General features: G+C 38.1%; 1 protein-coding gene across 4 annotated transcripts in view; it reads right to left on the reverse strand.

The window, feature by feature from the left end:
- USP6NL (USP6 N-terminal like) overlaps positions 1-17,312 on the reverse strand; it is a 117,933-nt gene that overhangs the window by 21,689 nt on the left and 78,932 nt on the right. For all 4 annotated transcript variants that reach the window (XM_035549318.2, XM_035549317.1, XM_035549320.2 and 1 more), the window contains 4 exons: positions 14,895-14,975; positions 6,167-6,274; positions 3,459-3,568; positions 731-779 (listed from right to left, as the gene is read on the reverse strand). In XM_035549318.2, coding sequence (XP_035405211.1) covers positions 731-779; positions 3,459-3,568; positions 6,167-6,274; positions 14,895-14,975 — 348 coding nt within the window. The remainder of the gene's footprint in view (positions 1-730; positions 780-3,458; positions 3,569-6,166; positions 6,275-14,894; positions 14,976-17,312) is intronic.

A 17,312-nucleotide genomic window follows, 5' to 3' on the forward strand; every position in this document is an offset into this window, starting at 1 on the left:
GGTGATGGATGTAAAATGAAAGATGTACAAAAATGATCAAAATGGGCACAGTGAAGGCAGGAGGTAGTGCATAAAACAAGGTTAAATGTGGACATGATTGCATTTCTCTTTCTTCTCTTTTTAGCACGCAGCCAAAAGACATTACAAAACACGTAAGTTTCTAACCCTTACGATATGGTCTATAAACTCCACTTCAAGTAATCCTCATTCAGGATTACAGCCAAGACCAAATTTAGTACCAGAATGTACTTTGACACATGCATTGGAGCATACCTAAAAGAGGGCTTAAGTAAAGAAGATGCAACCTTTAAATTTTCCATTTGTTAGAACCCTCCAGGCTATGAACTATGCCTGCTTACACCAACCTTTCTGCAGCGTGTTTTCCCTCCCATTATTCACGATCTTAATTGGAGGCATATAATACAATGGGGGAAAATATCAGTAGTATAAAACCCCAGCACAAATTCATTTTTCTTATTAGACACAATACTTAATTGCAGTCAAAGTGTGTGCACTGTTCAGTCTGCCCAGTAAGCTACTCATAATCAAGATGTTTTGTTTCATTTTAACTTCAGTAGCTCAAAACATGTCAACAGACAAATCACGTATTTTTCTGTACTTCCAAAGGTCTCTGAAATGTTGTTTTTTTTTGAGGGAGAAAGAGGATACAGAATTGCAAATTATCTTACAGCATGTTCAGAGAAACCAAGTGTGAAAGTACACAACTTACCGTATTATATATGGAATACGCAGCTAAAACGTGGAATAAAGATTGTTGCCTGGAGAAATAAGTAGAAAAGGAAAATGCAATAATATTGGTTTTTGTAAAAACAGAAACACATAAAATCAGTGAACTATGTTTTGGAAACCCGTTTCTCCAATTTAACTCATCTAGCACTAAAGAGCAGGACAAAAACCAACTTTAAAGTGCTGTGTGCTTCTGATGGTAAACCAAACATTATATTTGGCACTTTCCTGATTTTTGCACATTGAAAGATTTCAAAAATATACCTACAATACTTGGAGGAGACAATGGTATCAGACCATTATTTTTACAAATAGGGAAAAGTGAAACATAAGATGGGATTCCTTTCAAATGGATTTATCCTCAATGACAAACTTTAAACACCCCACAGCTGATTTCTGTTTGCAGAACGCTAACAGCTGTTACTGATTGCAAACAGTTATGTACAACAATTGAAATGCACAAAGCAGGCACAAAGGTGTCTTAATCTTGGCACCCAAATTAAAAGCTGCTTTTGTGACTGCTTTCTGTCAAACTGAAGAAAAACAATTCCTACTCTGACTCTCCATCCTATGGCTCAGTCCTCCAGAGCATACTGATCTCTGTAATTCTAACTTTGAAGTATGTAAACAGCTTTGTATAGGTCTCTTGCTTTCTGTATAAACAGATAAAGGCATCTTGTACTAAATTGTTAGAGTAGTAGGACAAAAATATATGAACTGCACCTGTCTCAAATTGAGACATCAGAGTAATGGTGAAGAATTCTTTTTTTTTTCCCTTTTTTCAATTCACACCTACTTTCTGTGATTTGTTGTGAAGGGAACTTGGAAACGGGAATGCCTACTTTCAACTACAACTGATAAAATTTAACTGCTGAGTTCTGCACGCTGTCTTCTGTGCCCAGCGAAATTCCCTCTGCCTGTCACTGATCAAGTGCCTAGAAACAGAAGCCACCTGGTTGTAAAAGAAAAGCTTAAGCAAAAAGCTGAGTATTTTCCATTGGGAAAGAGGATGCACACTTGAAGAATTTTACCAAAATATCTAGATTAAGGCATTTTTGTTCACCCTCTTGCAAAAACTGGAGCTTACCCAGTTTTCAGTAACCAAAGGAAAGTATAACCTAAAGTCCTAGATATTAAACCTGAGAATTATTTTACAAGGATAAAATGAAAATTAATAGTTAGGTCCCAAACAGTACACAAATCTTCTGTCACCAGTTAAGGGAATTTGGACCGTGTGAAATCAAATATAAGAGCACAATCTCATTCACAGTAAGATACATAAAATAATGGCAATTTCAGAAATATTTACACTAGATGATACCCCTAAAGACCTGCAAAAGAATGACCCTTCAAAATGTACAGTCTACTGAGAAGTCAGACGAGCTATTGATTTGCCTGGGAGACTTTATTTCATTGCTATATAGCAAGACTTCTGAATTTTCATCGCCATCACTAGAAATGCATAATACATGTCCAGTAATTCCAAGATCTATTCCAAGTGTGAAATTGCCTCATGCAGCCAAAGGCTTTTCTGTGGACTCTGAGGACACGCTTACAACACAGCCATAGGAACTGGAGCTGGCTCTGCCTCTGTTAACCCCAAACTGATGGGGTAGTGAGCTTCTGCTTAAACTTAAAATGTGTCCATAAAAACTAACTGAGGCCCAGAAGCAAGACAGCCATTTTTGCTTGTCATCGTGTCGGTACTACTGAGAGGCAAGGCATGTCAGCTCAAGTATAGATAGCTCTGCAGAAACATATCAAAACTACAGGGTCTGCACAGAACAGTGCTCTCAGCTTGGGAATTTCTGCTTTGTACTCCATCCTGTGCTGCAGCCATCGCAGAAATTTCCCATGCTTGCTTAGAATTTGTCTGCAAAATACCTGGAAGAATAATATAAGAAAATGTTTCTTTTATTATCACATTAAAGCCCATAACTCTTTGAGTATTGCTTTTCTGAAAATAGCAGACTACTGTAGAATGTGCCTTGGAAAGAAAAAGAGATTAAAGTGAACTAACACAGTCGCAGAAGGGAAAGAAACACCCTCTTCATCTCAGCAGGGTGCTGATGTGGCAAGCTAGCAACAATGCTGATGTTTGTATTGCTACTTATTTCACTATTAAGCATTTTTAGTGATGACAGCTGCATAATATTCCTCATCCAATGACAGTAGGAATAACAACATTTTGAAGACATTCAAAAGCATTAAGGCTTACATTTGTAAATAATTAAATGCTCACATCTAAAATATTGCTCTATTTGGTTCTGAGTTAGAAAGTGGGAGAGAAGGAATATAAAATACAAAGGAAGGATAAAGACTCTGAGAAAAGATATCAGATGTAAAAAGTTATTTTGTTTTTGAAATACACAGTTTAATAAAATTGATTGTGTAATAAATCTGAATTTATTAGATTGGTATTTCCATGCTTTCTGACAGTTTTTGGTTTTGTTTTTCTTTTAATATGTAACAACCAGTTTAGAAATGGCTTTCTTTGGAATAATACTGACTATTACATAATACCAAAACACTGGTTGGCTGGAAGTGACCATCTGGTTTTGCAGTAATAATGGTGATTAGTTACATCATTGCACAGACAACTCTGCTTTGAAAGTTTGGAGCTTACATTCAACATTCTCGGACAGATCAAAGAGGTTTGAGGCAGATCAGAAACCAACTGTAAGACAAAACAAAACATTTAATTTACTTACTTAACACCATATCTGTCTCGAAACATGATATGATCCCTGTATGTTCGATTTACATCAAGATCAATTTGCCTAATGTCTGGTGAAGACCCTCGTGCTTGACACTTCAATTCCTAGGAAAACGGTACAGAACAGAAGATTAAAATTGCAAGCTTTATAATAGCAGAAACCTACCTGACTGTACAGCTTTACTGAAGTATTTGTCATCTCATGATTTAAAATGTTTAATATAGAATGGCAACTCTGAAGACAACAATATCGAAAACAAGCATATACATATATGAATTCTGTAGAGTCTATCACGTTCACACAGCATAGAAGTAAAACACTTCTCTAGTCATTCCCTCTGTCCTTATGTTCTAACTTAGTGGTAGAACAGCTCTACTTCAGCCCTTGCTTTAATGTTTTTCAATTAAATCCAGTTTTGTAACTGAATACTTCAGGAAGCCTGCACACGTTGGACTGTCATCTTATCCTTTTTTACACCTATGACAATTTTCTTTTACATTCATTCATTCTTACTTCTGTACCCAAAAGTCAAGTTTGTGAGACATTTCTAACTCAATTCAACATGGTATGTTCAAAACATTATGTCAGAAAAGGTATTTTTACAGAATATCATGGATTATCATTCATAAGGCAGAACTCCACAGCTTCTAGTTGCAAGAAAACAAATGAAATTTAAAGACAAAAATAAGAAAAATAAAGGGACAAGCATACAACAATAACAGCCATTCAGTCTGTTGGATACAATCAGCAGCTTTAGGCAAACAAGGAATTACCTGTAAATCAAGGAATCAATTGGTAGCAGCCATTAACCAACATAACACAAATCACAGTCTCAATTTCATGCACCTTTCAGTATAATTTAAAGCACTAACATCCAGAATGATTTGTCCCCCAGACAGAAAAGAAGTAGAGAAGAGAAAATTTACAGTTTTAAGATGGTATAAAAACCCAGAGCCTACGATTTGTTGGAATTGCAGGAAAAGAAGCACCCTGAGTCCTTGCTATGATGGGAGGCTCTAGTGTGGACACCCAGAGTTTGAGAAACAGAAAGGGCAAAAGATTAAGAATTGGTAACTACCCTGCAGTGAGAACTGTAAAAAGCTGTCTGACCTACTGCAAAAGCGTGCATCTTCCTTCTAACTTTAAGGTGTGAAATTTGTATGTGAGAACTGTAACAAGGAGTGTTAATACCACTTAAGGAAATGGGAAAAACAGACAGCAGTTAAATGAGCTTATCACAAATAAACAAGCTAGGATAATGATGGAAGAAAGTCTACAAAGACATTTTTGTTTTGCACTTAGCACTAAATGGCATTAATAACCTCTGAAGATGAATTAACATATTTTAAATGCTTCTAGTTATATTCGCTATTCTTTCCCACAACAACATCACTCAGCGTGAACTCCATTTTATCCCTTTTATCCCTTTTTGCCTCTAGTCTTGCTTATGAAGTTAAACAAAATATAACAGTCAGAAAGAGCAGCCCATCAGACTAAGGAGTGAAAAATAATTCGAAAGGAAAATCACAGAGACCAAAATTTAGATAACATCAGTGCCAACATCAATCTTCTTTCATGACCTTACAAGATCCCTTGTATGCTCAGACCCAAAGCCTCAGCTCCTAAAGAGCGTTACAAAAAATTTCCAAGAACCAAACCCAGTGATGCATTTCCTTGAAACTCTGGACATTGAATTTTTTTCTCCACTGGAATTTAAATGTTTGCTGCCTTTTAAGAAACAAATGCTCTACGATACTAAATTACCTTCCTGTTTAGCTAATCTGCCTTCCTATAATCCCTTAGCACAGAGACAGACTGACAGGAAAAGACAGAAAGTTTCAGATTCAGTTCCCCTTCTGCCTTACTACCCTACACATCAACCTCACTCTACAGTTTTGGGACTGAAGCTTAGCTCAGATGGCAATCAGTTGTACACACACACACACACACAGAAAAAGTAGATATAATGGAGAAAAGTTTAGAGGAACATTACCAGAATAATTCAAAGGTGATTTTAACTGCAACCCAGTGTGAGGGTGGGGGCTGAGGGTTAACATATAGCTTTTTCTTCACATTTTAATTAGGAATAGGTTAGGTGGTCAATTTATGCCTGCAGCATTTGCTAGGGTTAACGTCCTGTCATCAGTCACACCTCTGAGAATACACTGAACTAAACAGACGGTGCTTTTGAATGGCTATCCGTGCTTCACTTAGAGACGAGGTGGCAGAACGGTAGACAGCTTGCTTTGTCAGAGGCCCTCCTGGCTCTGACAAGATGAAGAAGGCATCAACCCACACCCCCTTCAGGATACCACAACTCCTCTTCCTGATTGATATTCAGCAAAGGTGCTGCTTGCTTAATAGAAATTCCTCAAAGGAGAGCTGTAGTTTCAGAGGTTTGTACCTTCTTATTGGGAGCAAGATTTCGTCTTATTTTGTTTTGCTTTGCTTTTAGGAAGGCTTTTGCAAGGATTTGAGGACGGGAAAGGAAATGGAAAGAAAATCAAATAAATTACATGCAGTACAGAACCAAAAAATAAGCTGGTAAAGTGCTTTCCAATCCATGGCCTTTTCCCTAACTAAAAAAAATGTGATTTTTTTTAAAACACTACATAATAACAAAAGTTTAATAAAACCTGTAGGTATAGTACCAGATATTCTTTAATTAATTTGTATATTATGTAGAAATTCTTTTAACTCACATTGTAGAAGTCTTTCATTTCTTTTTTCATTTTAGGGACATCAAGTAGTAAAGACCAAACTTGCCCTCTGAACTGCAACGGGATTCCTTTATAAATTCTCCTGTGGAACTGTAAAAAGAAAAAGAAAACATAAATGCAGCACAATCTACAAAATTCCAAACAAAAGGAACAGTGACACACAACATGCTAAAGAGAAAAAAGCAAATTATGTCAGTTCTCCTGGCAAAGGGGACAACCTGCTGGGAATGAGACTGAAACAATTTTTTTTAGAGGCTGGAAGTGTGTAGTGACACCATCTGGGACCTCTGTTGATGGAATCAGCAGAGGAACAGGGAACAAAATGGATGCCAAAGCATCATTCCACACAGGTGATGCTTACAAGTCAGGACAGCACGTAGGCAGGTCTACCAAAACTGTATCACCTCTGCTGTGCTGAGCTTATTCTAAAAATATTGGAAAGACAACTGCAAATTTGGTAATTTACACTTTTCTTTTTCTTAGCAACACAAGGGTTTCGGGACAAGCCACAAATAACTCACTGTAATTATCATCTATAAATGGGAACGGTGAAAGGCAATCAGCAGTATCACAAAGCTTCAAAAATTAACAGTAAAAAAAAAAAACACATTACTGATTTTGGAATTCTTATAAAACCACAACAGTGTGCTGAAATGTGTGCGTGCATGCCACAAACATGAGCTTGCTGGAAATACGGGAAGTGCAAAGTAAAGAGTTCAGACCATATTTCTAAGCTAATAAGTTTTTTTCTGAATGCATATTAAAACATATTAGCAACAACAACAACAAAAAAAGATATACCAGCTATAGTTTTTAAGGCTACAGAAAAGACTACAGAATGACCTAACAACACCGCACAGAACGAAGCTCTTGGCTGTGAAATGTAAAATTAAAATTTCCCCTTCCTGAGGGTCAGAAGGGGACGACTCAGTACCTGTGCAAAGCGGAGTAGTTATATAAACTATCTCGTGTCAGTCTTGCCTCTGACATGTCACTGCTCCTCTACTCTGATTCAGTGGTTTGGTTCTCACTGGGCTTATCTGAAAAATCAGCAGCACTGACAACTGTCTTCCCTGCTTCTCCTCCAATTACAGTTCTTTTTGCTGCAGCATTTAGGAGCATGAAGATCCTCTAAACAGAGAAAGACAGGCTAGCTCTCTTAAGTCTTGGCTTCGTGCAGCCAGGAGAGACTCGAGGCAAGCAAAGCCTCAGACCAATCGGGCATTAGGAACTCTGAAAAAAATAAAAAGTTAGCATCTTTATCAAAAGGTGGCTGAGAAAAGGAAAACCAGACAACTCTAACAGAGGAAAAGAACCTTTCTGAAGCTCTGCTCCCTGCTTTTGCCATTATTTTTGTAATGGCACAGTGACAACCAGATTCTTTAAAAGGACAAAATACATACAACCCCTCCCCAAATTAACCATTCTTTTACTTAACCTACAAGTTAGAACTTAAATTTGAAATGACAAAGCTATCGTGTCCTTAAAACAGTTCTAAAAGTTATGTTTGTAGCCTAAGAAATACTTTAAAAGACCCACCTCAACGAACAGGTCTTTTTTTTCTCTCTCATATTTCAAGTCTCCAGGTTGGGAAGATTAATGACCCACCCACTGCAGTACGTGTATAACCCTCACGGTGTTTGAGATGTATGGGATCTTTGAAGGTGCCTTTAAGGCCAAAAAGGATCCGTGTCTGGATTTTAGAATGCCTCCCTCTTACACAAGTCTTTTGATGGTTCTCTAAGGGAAACACAACCTAGAAGGGTTACGACTGTTTTCTCCGTCCCTTTTTTTATTGTAAAAGATGCTACAGCAATCCTGGAGGCCATCCACACAGAAAATGTTGCGAGGTATGAGCTTTTTGAGGAAGCTTTGACGCTTTATTGCTATTAAAATTGTTTAAGTAGCAGTTATCTGCAAGGAAAAAGAATAAGCCACAGCGCGACAAAGCACGCTTCTAGAGATGTATATCCAGACTTCATTGGGAATTTCAGCGTTTGTCAACCCAGACACAAGGATAACTGCCTGTGAGAGGATAATTCAGTCTTTTGAAAGCTCAGCAACACCAATTGCAGTGGTGTCATTCTGCAAAGAGATTAGCCTGTCTGCTGGAAACCAGAACGAGCCAAATTTGCCAACCTTATCTGCTAACTTGAAAGGAAACAGCAGCGTTACAAGTCCCCAACGACATTTAGCTGCGTTCCTCAGACCCACAGTACAACAATAGTGTATCTTGATAACAAGCATTTTCCCCAGTCCATTATCATTGTGTAACTCATTACCAAATGTCTCCAGCAACTGAGAGGCTGCTGGTGCACAGAATAGGATGAAAAGAAGAAATTCTCTGGATGACTCTTGTTCTAAACGAATATTTTTGGAGAAAAATGCCTCTGGGCATTAGAGGCCAAATAGAAGCCGTGGTGATACTAGTTTCTTACTGAAATAGAGTTAAAACAAATTCAAACCACCCAAAACATGGATTTTTTTTTTTTCAGGAGACAAAGCTGAAGGAGAACAGTCAGTTTTTCAGATGACTTTTTGGTTTTTCCATCTCCTGGATTTCTCAGACTGGAATGACCAAACGCTCGAAGAGTTCTTGAAGTAGCAAGTAAAAGCTGAGATAGAGAACTGTGGAAGTGCTTTTAAAAGAAAAGTTTGAAAAATTAGTTAGAAAAAGTAACTTTAAAAGGAGTGGAAAGCACACAGGCACTGGGAAGTTCAACATCCCAGTACAGGTCTGTGAACAATGAGAAAGTGAGGAAGTATTTTCAGTTGCTGGGGTCAGAACTAGTGCGCTACCTGGTAGAATAAACCTAGATAACAATCAGAGCTTTTTACAAACCATTTCAGATCTGTATCCAGTCGACTCTGCTGTTCAATCTGTTCTTTTATTTAGGCAAAGCAGCAAGCTCTCGGTCAGCCCAAGACGCTACAAGATCCTGGCTGCATGCTCAACAGCACGCCAGATCAGGAACTTTCACTGTCAGCCAGATGGACCAGAGAAATGTAACTCGAGAAAAGGCTCTTTCATGGCTTAGGCTCCATTACACAAACAATAACGTAGAAAATTGTTAATGCTTGTTTCCATGGAATGGCAAACGACCATGCGCTGCATCTCAGGGCTGGGGGGAATACATGCTTCAGAGCAAAATTCATTTCTGATAACCATTCAGTCACCAACAGTTAAAGAACATATAAATGAGCAACCTGATTATTAGCCAATTGAACTTCTTTACCATACGTACCATACTACTGCCCTCTGCTGTCTCTTATTTCCACATACAAGTTTAACTTACGTTGAAAACTGCTGGGTTGGATTTGTATTCTTGCAGACCCCTAATCAATTCTTCTGCTCTCCCTAAAGTAACCATTAAAATAAGTAGAAAATTCAGCAAGTTACTTTCCTTAATCTCCACAGAAGAAAAAGTAACCAGTCAATCTTCAATGAATTCATTAAAATTAAGGCTTTCTTTAGATAGTAGCTCAAAGGAAGATTCAAGCATATGAGCTTGTAATTCAGATAACTGTGGTATGAAAATGGGTGTCATCCACAGAACGGTGTTATGCAATCTGGGATGTTTCCGTCAGCATAGGACCTTACAGGGAAAAAAGACATCCTCAGGAGATACAATTATATAAACACAACATAAAAATATAGGTTCAAATTCTGTGCCACGTTCAGCAAAAGAGAGTTGTTATAAACTCTTGCAATTATTACTAATGGTGCTGATTTTGTAGGGGACAGGATACACACACACGTGGAGGGAACCTATCACCTGCGAATTCAAAAGGAGTTTCTCATGCCAAAAGAAATTGGACCTCCTGCATACTGCATCTTCTCACGGTGAAATGAGCCTATATAGAATGAATGTTGAAAAGCTTACAAAGGAGAAAAAAAAGTCCATTAGATGTGGAATAACCAAATAAATCTCAGCCATCTTCTCAAATACTGAAGTCTAAAACACCCAACATTCAAAGTGGCCTCTATGAAAAAAAATAAATAAAAAAAGGGGAAACTTACAACCTGCCCTTTCTTCCCCTGCCCCAATCTTCCAAGTTCATCCATCCACCTGGTTCCTGGCCAAGAAACGAGGCCACTATCACACAGCACAGGTCTAAGAACAGAAACTAGCACTCTAGCTGCTGCCAGTTACAACGCCAGCTTTCAAAAAGCAAGCTCGCAGTTACGTCAGGAAGAGCTGCGTGTGACGCAGAGGGACTCTGCCACCTCACAGAGAATCAGCGATGAGAAGCACGAGAATCAAAATCCGAAGTCCCACAAGAAAGTATATTTATAATGAAAAGAAAGTGTATTTATAAAGGCTGCTGCCTTTAGCGGTTCTTCAGCTTCTATGGATTGCATAAAAGGAAGAAGAAGTGCAAAGACAAGAGTTGCTAAATCTCATTCAAAAAAAAATAATCTGAGGAGTGCGAAGAGGGTTCTTCATTACGGCTCGGTGTTCAGACTCCAGACTAAGTGGAGACTTGATTATTATATTCTGTGTGAATGCCAGAACAGCTGGAAATTGCCAGCTACCCTGATTGTTTCTCTTTTTCCTTTCCCTCTCAATTTAGGCAACTTCAGTCACAGCTAGATGAAGGTAGACAGTGAAAGACAGAAATACTTTGGTGGCAATACTCAGACGGGAACATAACGGTTTTATTTAATCTTTCCTGAAAGTTATGATCATACTAAGACAGGAAAGATTCAATATCTGAGGTAGTTGATCGTGCCCTGGACTATTAAGCAGCAGAATATAAATAGGAAATAAAACCATAAGCTAGAGAAACATGACACTGAGACACAAACACTCCGTGCATGAGAAGTGACTGTCGGGGAGCAGCAAGCTGTGTGTGATTGGTATTTGTCAGAACAAAGACACGAGGACAGTGCCACCTTTCAGAGACTGGTGTCAGTAAGAATCAAGATGACTGCACTGAAAAGATGCCTAAATGATCACACAGGAATCAAGGAGCCTACACGGAGTTGTACTTGGGTTCATTTCCATTATGTTGGCTTTCATTACCTATAAATCATTATTCAAATAGGGGAGAGACTGGCATTTTCCTCATTCAGTCTTCTTCAGTTCCTCATGGTCACACGTTGCTGCTCTTCCCCTAAGCACAGAAGTCCTAATGGGAAAGCAGGATGAAGCCCCCAGAGCCCCCACCTCTGCGTATTTAATATTCTTCTGCAATAAATATTAGGGGAAGAGGTAAACTGAAGCATCTCGTGCACACACACATCAGTGTGTGAACATTGTCTCATAATTCTCCTTGCAAAGTTACGAAGGAAAAAATTAAGGAAGCAGCCCCTAGGCATCTCTGCAAGAGAACTAAAAGAAAACTGCATTTTGCAACTAGGAATACGACAGTTTGGCATAATGTAATCAAATATACGGATTCATTTATGGTATATGTACAGTACAAACAGATTTCCTCAAGCCAAAGCTATTTTAGCTGCATGTTGTGAAGGGTCATTACAGAAGGGCTCTCTGAAGTCCCATACTTTGTAATACCTACTCCACCCGTGACACCATTGCTTTCTCTCCTTTTCCCTCTCTCAAGTATGACATTTTCCAAAACGAAGCCAGCACTACAGTAATAATCTCTAACCCTACAACATTATTTCTGTTGATTTTGTTGTTGCAGCAAAGCTCCCTTCAGTGCTGTTTCAAAACAACGCTGATTTCAGGAGCAGGCTGACCACACAGAGACCACAGGAGCACAAAGTGAAGTGAATCCTTTAAGACACAGGCTGTTCATTTTCTTTAGTAACTTGTTCCTCTAGCGTTAACCACCTCATCCTTCAAGTGACGGCAGAAAACAAGAGTCAGGAATTGTCCTTGCAACCTGTTTCCACTCTTCAAAAAGTGGGGTTGGGAAGCTGGTGCATTCTTCCAGTCCATTTTCGGATGAAAACTGTCATCAATTGCTAATTTTGTTCAATCCTCAGAACATCACCTGGCCTTCCATAAAGAGCAGCAACAAATAACGTCCCATTTTCCACTTCATACTGAGGAAGAGGAGGGAGATGATTCTTTATTTTCTGTATTCTGGTTCACTTACCACATAAGATGCAAGAAAGAATAACAAAAATATCCTTTTTTGAAGTCTCACATGCTCCATCAGAACTCAGCAATCACTGACATTTTTTTTCCTAGCCTCCAGCAAGGTTCATCCCCTTTAGGAACACATTGAATTATTCCTGCCACTATTTATAGTTCAGTCTATAATTTGTTACACGAACTGAAGCCTCTTCTGCTCAGCTGACCTGCTATACCTTCTGCACGCTTGGTGAACAGAGGATTATTCTGTTAAACCAGCGTACAATGGACGGACTTCACGGGCAGCTGAAAACGAAGGCTGCTGCTGCTTAGACAACGCATAGCTATTGTGTTACCTGAAAGGTCATATCTGACATACCCTCTACAAACTAAGTAGCTGATATACAGGGTTTTTTGACCATCCCTTTCATTTGTGAACAGAAGCGATCTTCAGATCAGTCAATCACCCCAATAAAGAAAAAAAAAACAGAAGTGTTATGACCTCTAGGTTTTTCTTCCAGGAATAGGAAGTAGCATTATACGAAACACTTGGGGAAAAAATATTACTTTTTCAGGCGTTTCATAATTAAAAAAAAAAAAAAAAAAGATGAATCCTCTAGCTTTTTAATAATATCCTGAAAAACACCAATAACTGCTTTTGGTATTTTTAAGAAAAACAGAGTACAAGACATAGCTTCTAGTCTCAGAAACAAAGGCAGCACGCATACATCATCAGTGGGGAACGTTATGAAGTAGAGGAAGAACTTTCCTCAGTTGTAGTATCTAATTTCTCTGCTTATCGAGCCAACAAGTATTCTTGCCTCCATCTCTCCCTTCAAAGCTCTTCTACATTGCACAGAACAATTTACTACCCTTTTCTTTCACTAAGGGAGCAAGCTAAGTCTGCAGGCTACTCGTCCAGGCAGTGGCTGGGATGTGCCACAGCTGTCAGCAAAAGAGCAGCAGGAGCAGTCCTCTGCAAACCACAGCTTCACCAGAAGTGTCAAAGCTCCAGTAGGAAATGTAAGTTTTAAGCCCTATTGAGGAGAAGAGGGAACTTGATTCTGGGAACCTCACATCCCGTGCATTAACCACCAGACAGCCAGAGCAGGATTTGTTCTGGAGACCTCCTCAGAGCACAGTGTTGGGAGCACAGCCTCTCCAGAAAGATCTTCCCCAGCCAAAATTCTTCCATGCTTTCACTATTGAGCAGATTTAAGATGACGTCGAGTACATTTACAGCAAATAAACTATTCACGTGATAATCTCCACTTACTTTTTGAAGTGACTGAAAGCACTTGGCATGTAATGGCATACCCAACATAACCCGACTTCTGTCATTACCCCCAGACCATTATTTGTAATCCAGGAGGTTAAAAGTAATTCTGGAACTAAAAACCCCAAAAGCAGTTTTAAGAGCATGAATGGGTAATTCATTTACTTAAAAATTCACCTATAACTTCACATAGAAAGCAATTTTACTCCTTTCACGTTCTGTTGTTGTTATTGCTGTTGTCTTTTAATCCAGAAATGCTGTAGCACAGCTGGGTATAGGTAAGGAGCTGCCAGCATACTCAGGGATTTATCCCTGAACAGTTCTTCCATACTGATCTCAAAATCAAAGCCCATCAAGATAGAAAGTGTTCTATTGAAAAGCAGATCCCATTCATACCATCAAAAAAAAAAAATCACTTCTCTTAAATATTATGAATGCTCTGTTGCATATGATTTACAGAAAAAACAGACTTTTTCCTCCTGTAAAGGATGATGAGGCACAGAATGGCGTCCTATATTTTTTACTTTAAAACTTACTGAATTAAACTCTCCTTTTAGCGAAGGATATCTCGGGCTATCCTAAGATATCTCTGCTGGCAAGCACGAAAATGTAAACACCAAACTAAATGCCCCACATTATGAGTAATCAGTTTCCTTGGAGAGTTATTCAAGGCAGTTTTCACTAAACAGAAGCCATCCTAGGCTGTTCAGTAAACCTAGGTTGCAAAAAATAAATAAATAAAAATGAAACCATAGAAGAAAATAAGATTAATAATAAAAAACCTCTCAGATCTTAGTAAGATTCTTTCGAGGTACTGGTGGTATAACTTTAAATATTAATTACTACAATATCCAGCATACAAATTAATTTTAAAAAAACACCCCCAAGTTAAAATTCATAACCATTGAAAGGGGGTTTTATGATTCCTGCAGAGTTCAGCTATTCCCATTTAAATGTATTCCCTCTTTTCAAGCTTACATAGATTTTTTTTCCCCTCCTTCCCATTCTCAAAGTGTAATCAAACACAACTTCTGATGCACACCAACTAACTGCAAGACAAGACAAGGCTTCGTCTGCTCCACAAATTATTCTGCAGCCCTGTGAATGCAGTACGCTGGGTGGTCCTAGTCCTGAACCCACAGCACAAGCACAATGCAGTGCAACACACTATTACTGGGAAGGACGAGCAGACACAATGTTGTCCTTCAAAATTCCTTGCATTTGGCCACCAGGGTTTTTTGTTTGTTTTAATGTATGAATGCATTTTGGAAGGAAAACAAAAAATCTTTCCATGTGTATTTTTCTAATCAGAAAATAAGACATCCTAATTTAAGGTTACACATTCATTTGGAAGCGATAGCTAATGAAAAAGCAGGAGTAACTTTACCTTTTCACTATTCTTGTATTTTTCCCAGCTTTTCAGCATCTTAAGCCATTTTGTAGTTCTTTCAATTTCAAGGTGCTTTTGCTGAAACAAAATTAGCAAAAAAATATTCAGATGAATACATTTAAAATTATTTAATGCATTTCTAAAAATACTGAGAAAAAAATTTATTATAGTATCATCAACTTCTAGTCTAGCGACATCTAAGAACAGCAGCAAAGAGTAACAGCAGTTAACTTAAACTCCTCTTACAAAGTACTATTTTTTACATAGTACTGACAACAAAGGTTTCTGCTGGTCTTTGGCTGGCTGTTTTGGGGGATGATTTAAGTGCAAGATTTATCAAATTTTATTCTTTACACCTTTTTGACAAATACAAAAAAAATACCACCACCAACAACAACAAAAAAAAAAACCTTGCTCTTATACTCAGTAATGTTTCAGGCTGCAATTTCTGCTGCAAGCATTTTAAGTTAGCTGGCTCTGAAATCAGAGCCTTCTTTAATCAGACTTGCCCACGACAAAATTAGCTGTTTTCCAACAGTCACACAAACCACCTCTTCTTAAGAAGCACCAAGTTAGAAATGTACCAGCCACGCTCCCAGAAACTAATTAGCACATTTCAGATGATAAAACACACCAATATATGTTGACCTCAGTAATCACTCTAAGCTTTAAATAAAGTACATGCATGAGTGGCAGTGCAGTAGCAGAAATGGGAATAAGTTCTATTTCTGTACATGAAAAGCCAGGAAGCCTTGCTATAATTCTCACCTGTCACATGGTATGTTTTTACCTAAATGACCCTATATCTTAAATCAGTGATTTCTTCTGCAGGTAAGAACTACTTGCTTAAATTATAGGTTGCTGATAATAATATTTACGTAACAAGGGATGAAAGAAAAATTCAAACCACAGCAAAACACTATCATCTTAAAATAAAGTTTTATTAAGTCAAATAACACAATAAATGTGAGTTCCTCAATGCTACACTGCATATGGCTTTAAAAGCACAGGACAACCCTGTTATCTTCAAGATTGCTGCACTTGCCACCAACTGTTTGAATTTGGGAACCCAACAAGCAATTAGCTATTTTAGTTCCTACAGTTTCCTGGCACTTTGACTTTTCACAGTCAAAAAACCATACTTCGTTGGCCTGGATGATAAGAAGAGGTGGTATTTTTACAGCACAGTTTTACATGCTGTAAAGAAGGCTACATCTCCCTAATTACACTAGAAAGCTAACTATTAACTCTGATGTCTGTATGGGGAGCAGAGTTGGTTTTTATGAAACTATTTCAACTGCTGCATAATGCTTTGGAGCTGAGGATTTTCCAGGAACACTGAAAAAGCTGAAGCAGAAAACTTGTCTGTGGTTACTGCTTTCTCGTCAAACCTGAATATTGAGGGTTTTGGTAAAGGACAGCTTCTTCACTTCCAACTTCAAATTCAAGTCTTGGTAAGACAGGAAGGATGTTCTGATTCATATGGTTAGTGATAAATCGATGTAAGAATATTCAGAGTAATTTCTGCAGGACACTGGAAACCTATTAATACTTTATATCTGAAGTGTGGGGGATAATATAAATGCAAACTATTACTTATTGTCTCAACTGAATTCTAAATGTACTTCTAGCTTTTACTCCCCATCAGATTTTATGTATTCTTTCTTGTCTATCAACACAATAAAATGGGAAAGGAATGTTTAACCCAGGAGCCCAAAGCCTTCAACTAACAAATTGCAACTCAGTGACTGCTTAGATCCATCCCAACCCTGATTCAGTCCATAAAACATCTTGGAAATAAAGGGATTTTGGTTTTGGTTTGTCACTGTTGTTTGAAAAGTTATTTTTATTTCCACCCGTCCAACAGAAGTGTAAGTTATGTGGAAATAACTGCTTCTACCATCTCAACCTTACTTATCTAGCTCTTCATGTTGCAATCAACTGCTCACATTCTTGTTCAGGCTCCATGCTGTACTTAGTAATGTCTCAAACACTTTTTATTTTTTTAAATAGCATTTAAAGCCCTTTCTGAAGAGTTAGGTTAGAAGAAAACCGTACAAAAACTACTGCTTCCCAAATTTGATAGGTTTCACGTTTTTGCTTCTGATTCTCTTCCACACTCAGAACCTCTGTAAGAAATCAGCATTTTTAGCATATCAGAAGTAGATGGTCTCTAGGCATAGTTTCTACTGCTCGAATAACACTGCTGTCAAGTTAGAAAAGGTCTCTGCCCTCAACAGGTTGTTTAGATAATTGGTAAGAAAAATAAAAATCTACCTGCTCCTACAGTCTTTTTGTTTGCATGTTTGATCTACTTTCAAGATTTTCGGTCTTTTGAGCCAGAAGCTCACTTCAATTGTATGTTTGTTCAAGCTTTTATGTCTTCTGTGTCAACTTATCCCAGTTCTCAAACGA

This window comes from Cygnus atratus, chromosome 1 (genome assembly GCF_013377495.2).
Source record: "Cygnus atratus isolate AKBS03 ecotype Queensland, Australia chromosome 1, CAtr_DNAZoo_HiC_assembly, whole genome shotgun sequence".
Taxonomy (NCBI): Eukaryota; Metazoa; Chordata; class Aves; order Anseriformes; family Anatidae; genus Cygnus; species Cygnus atratus.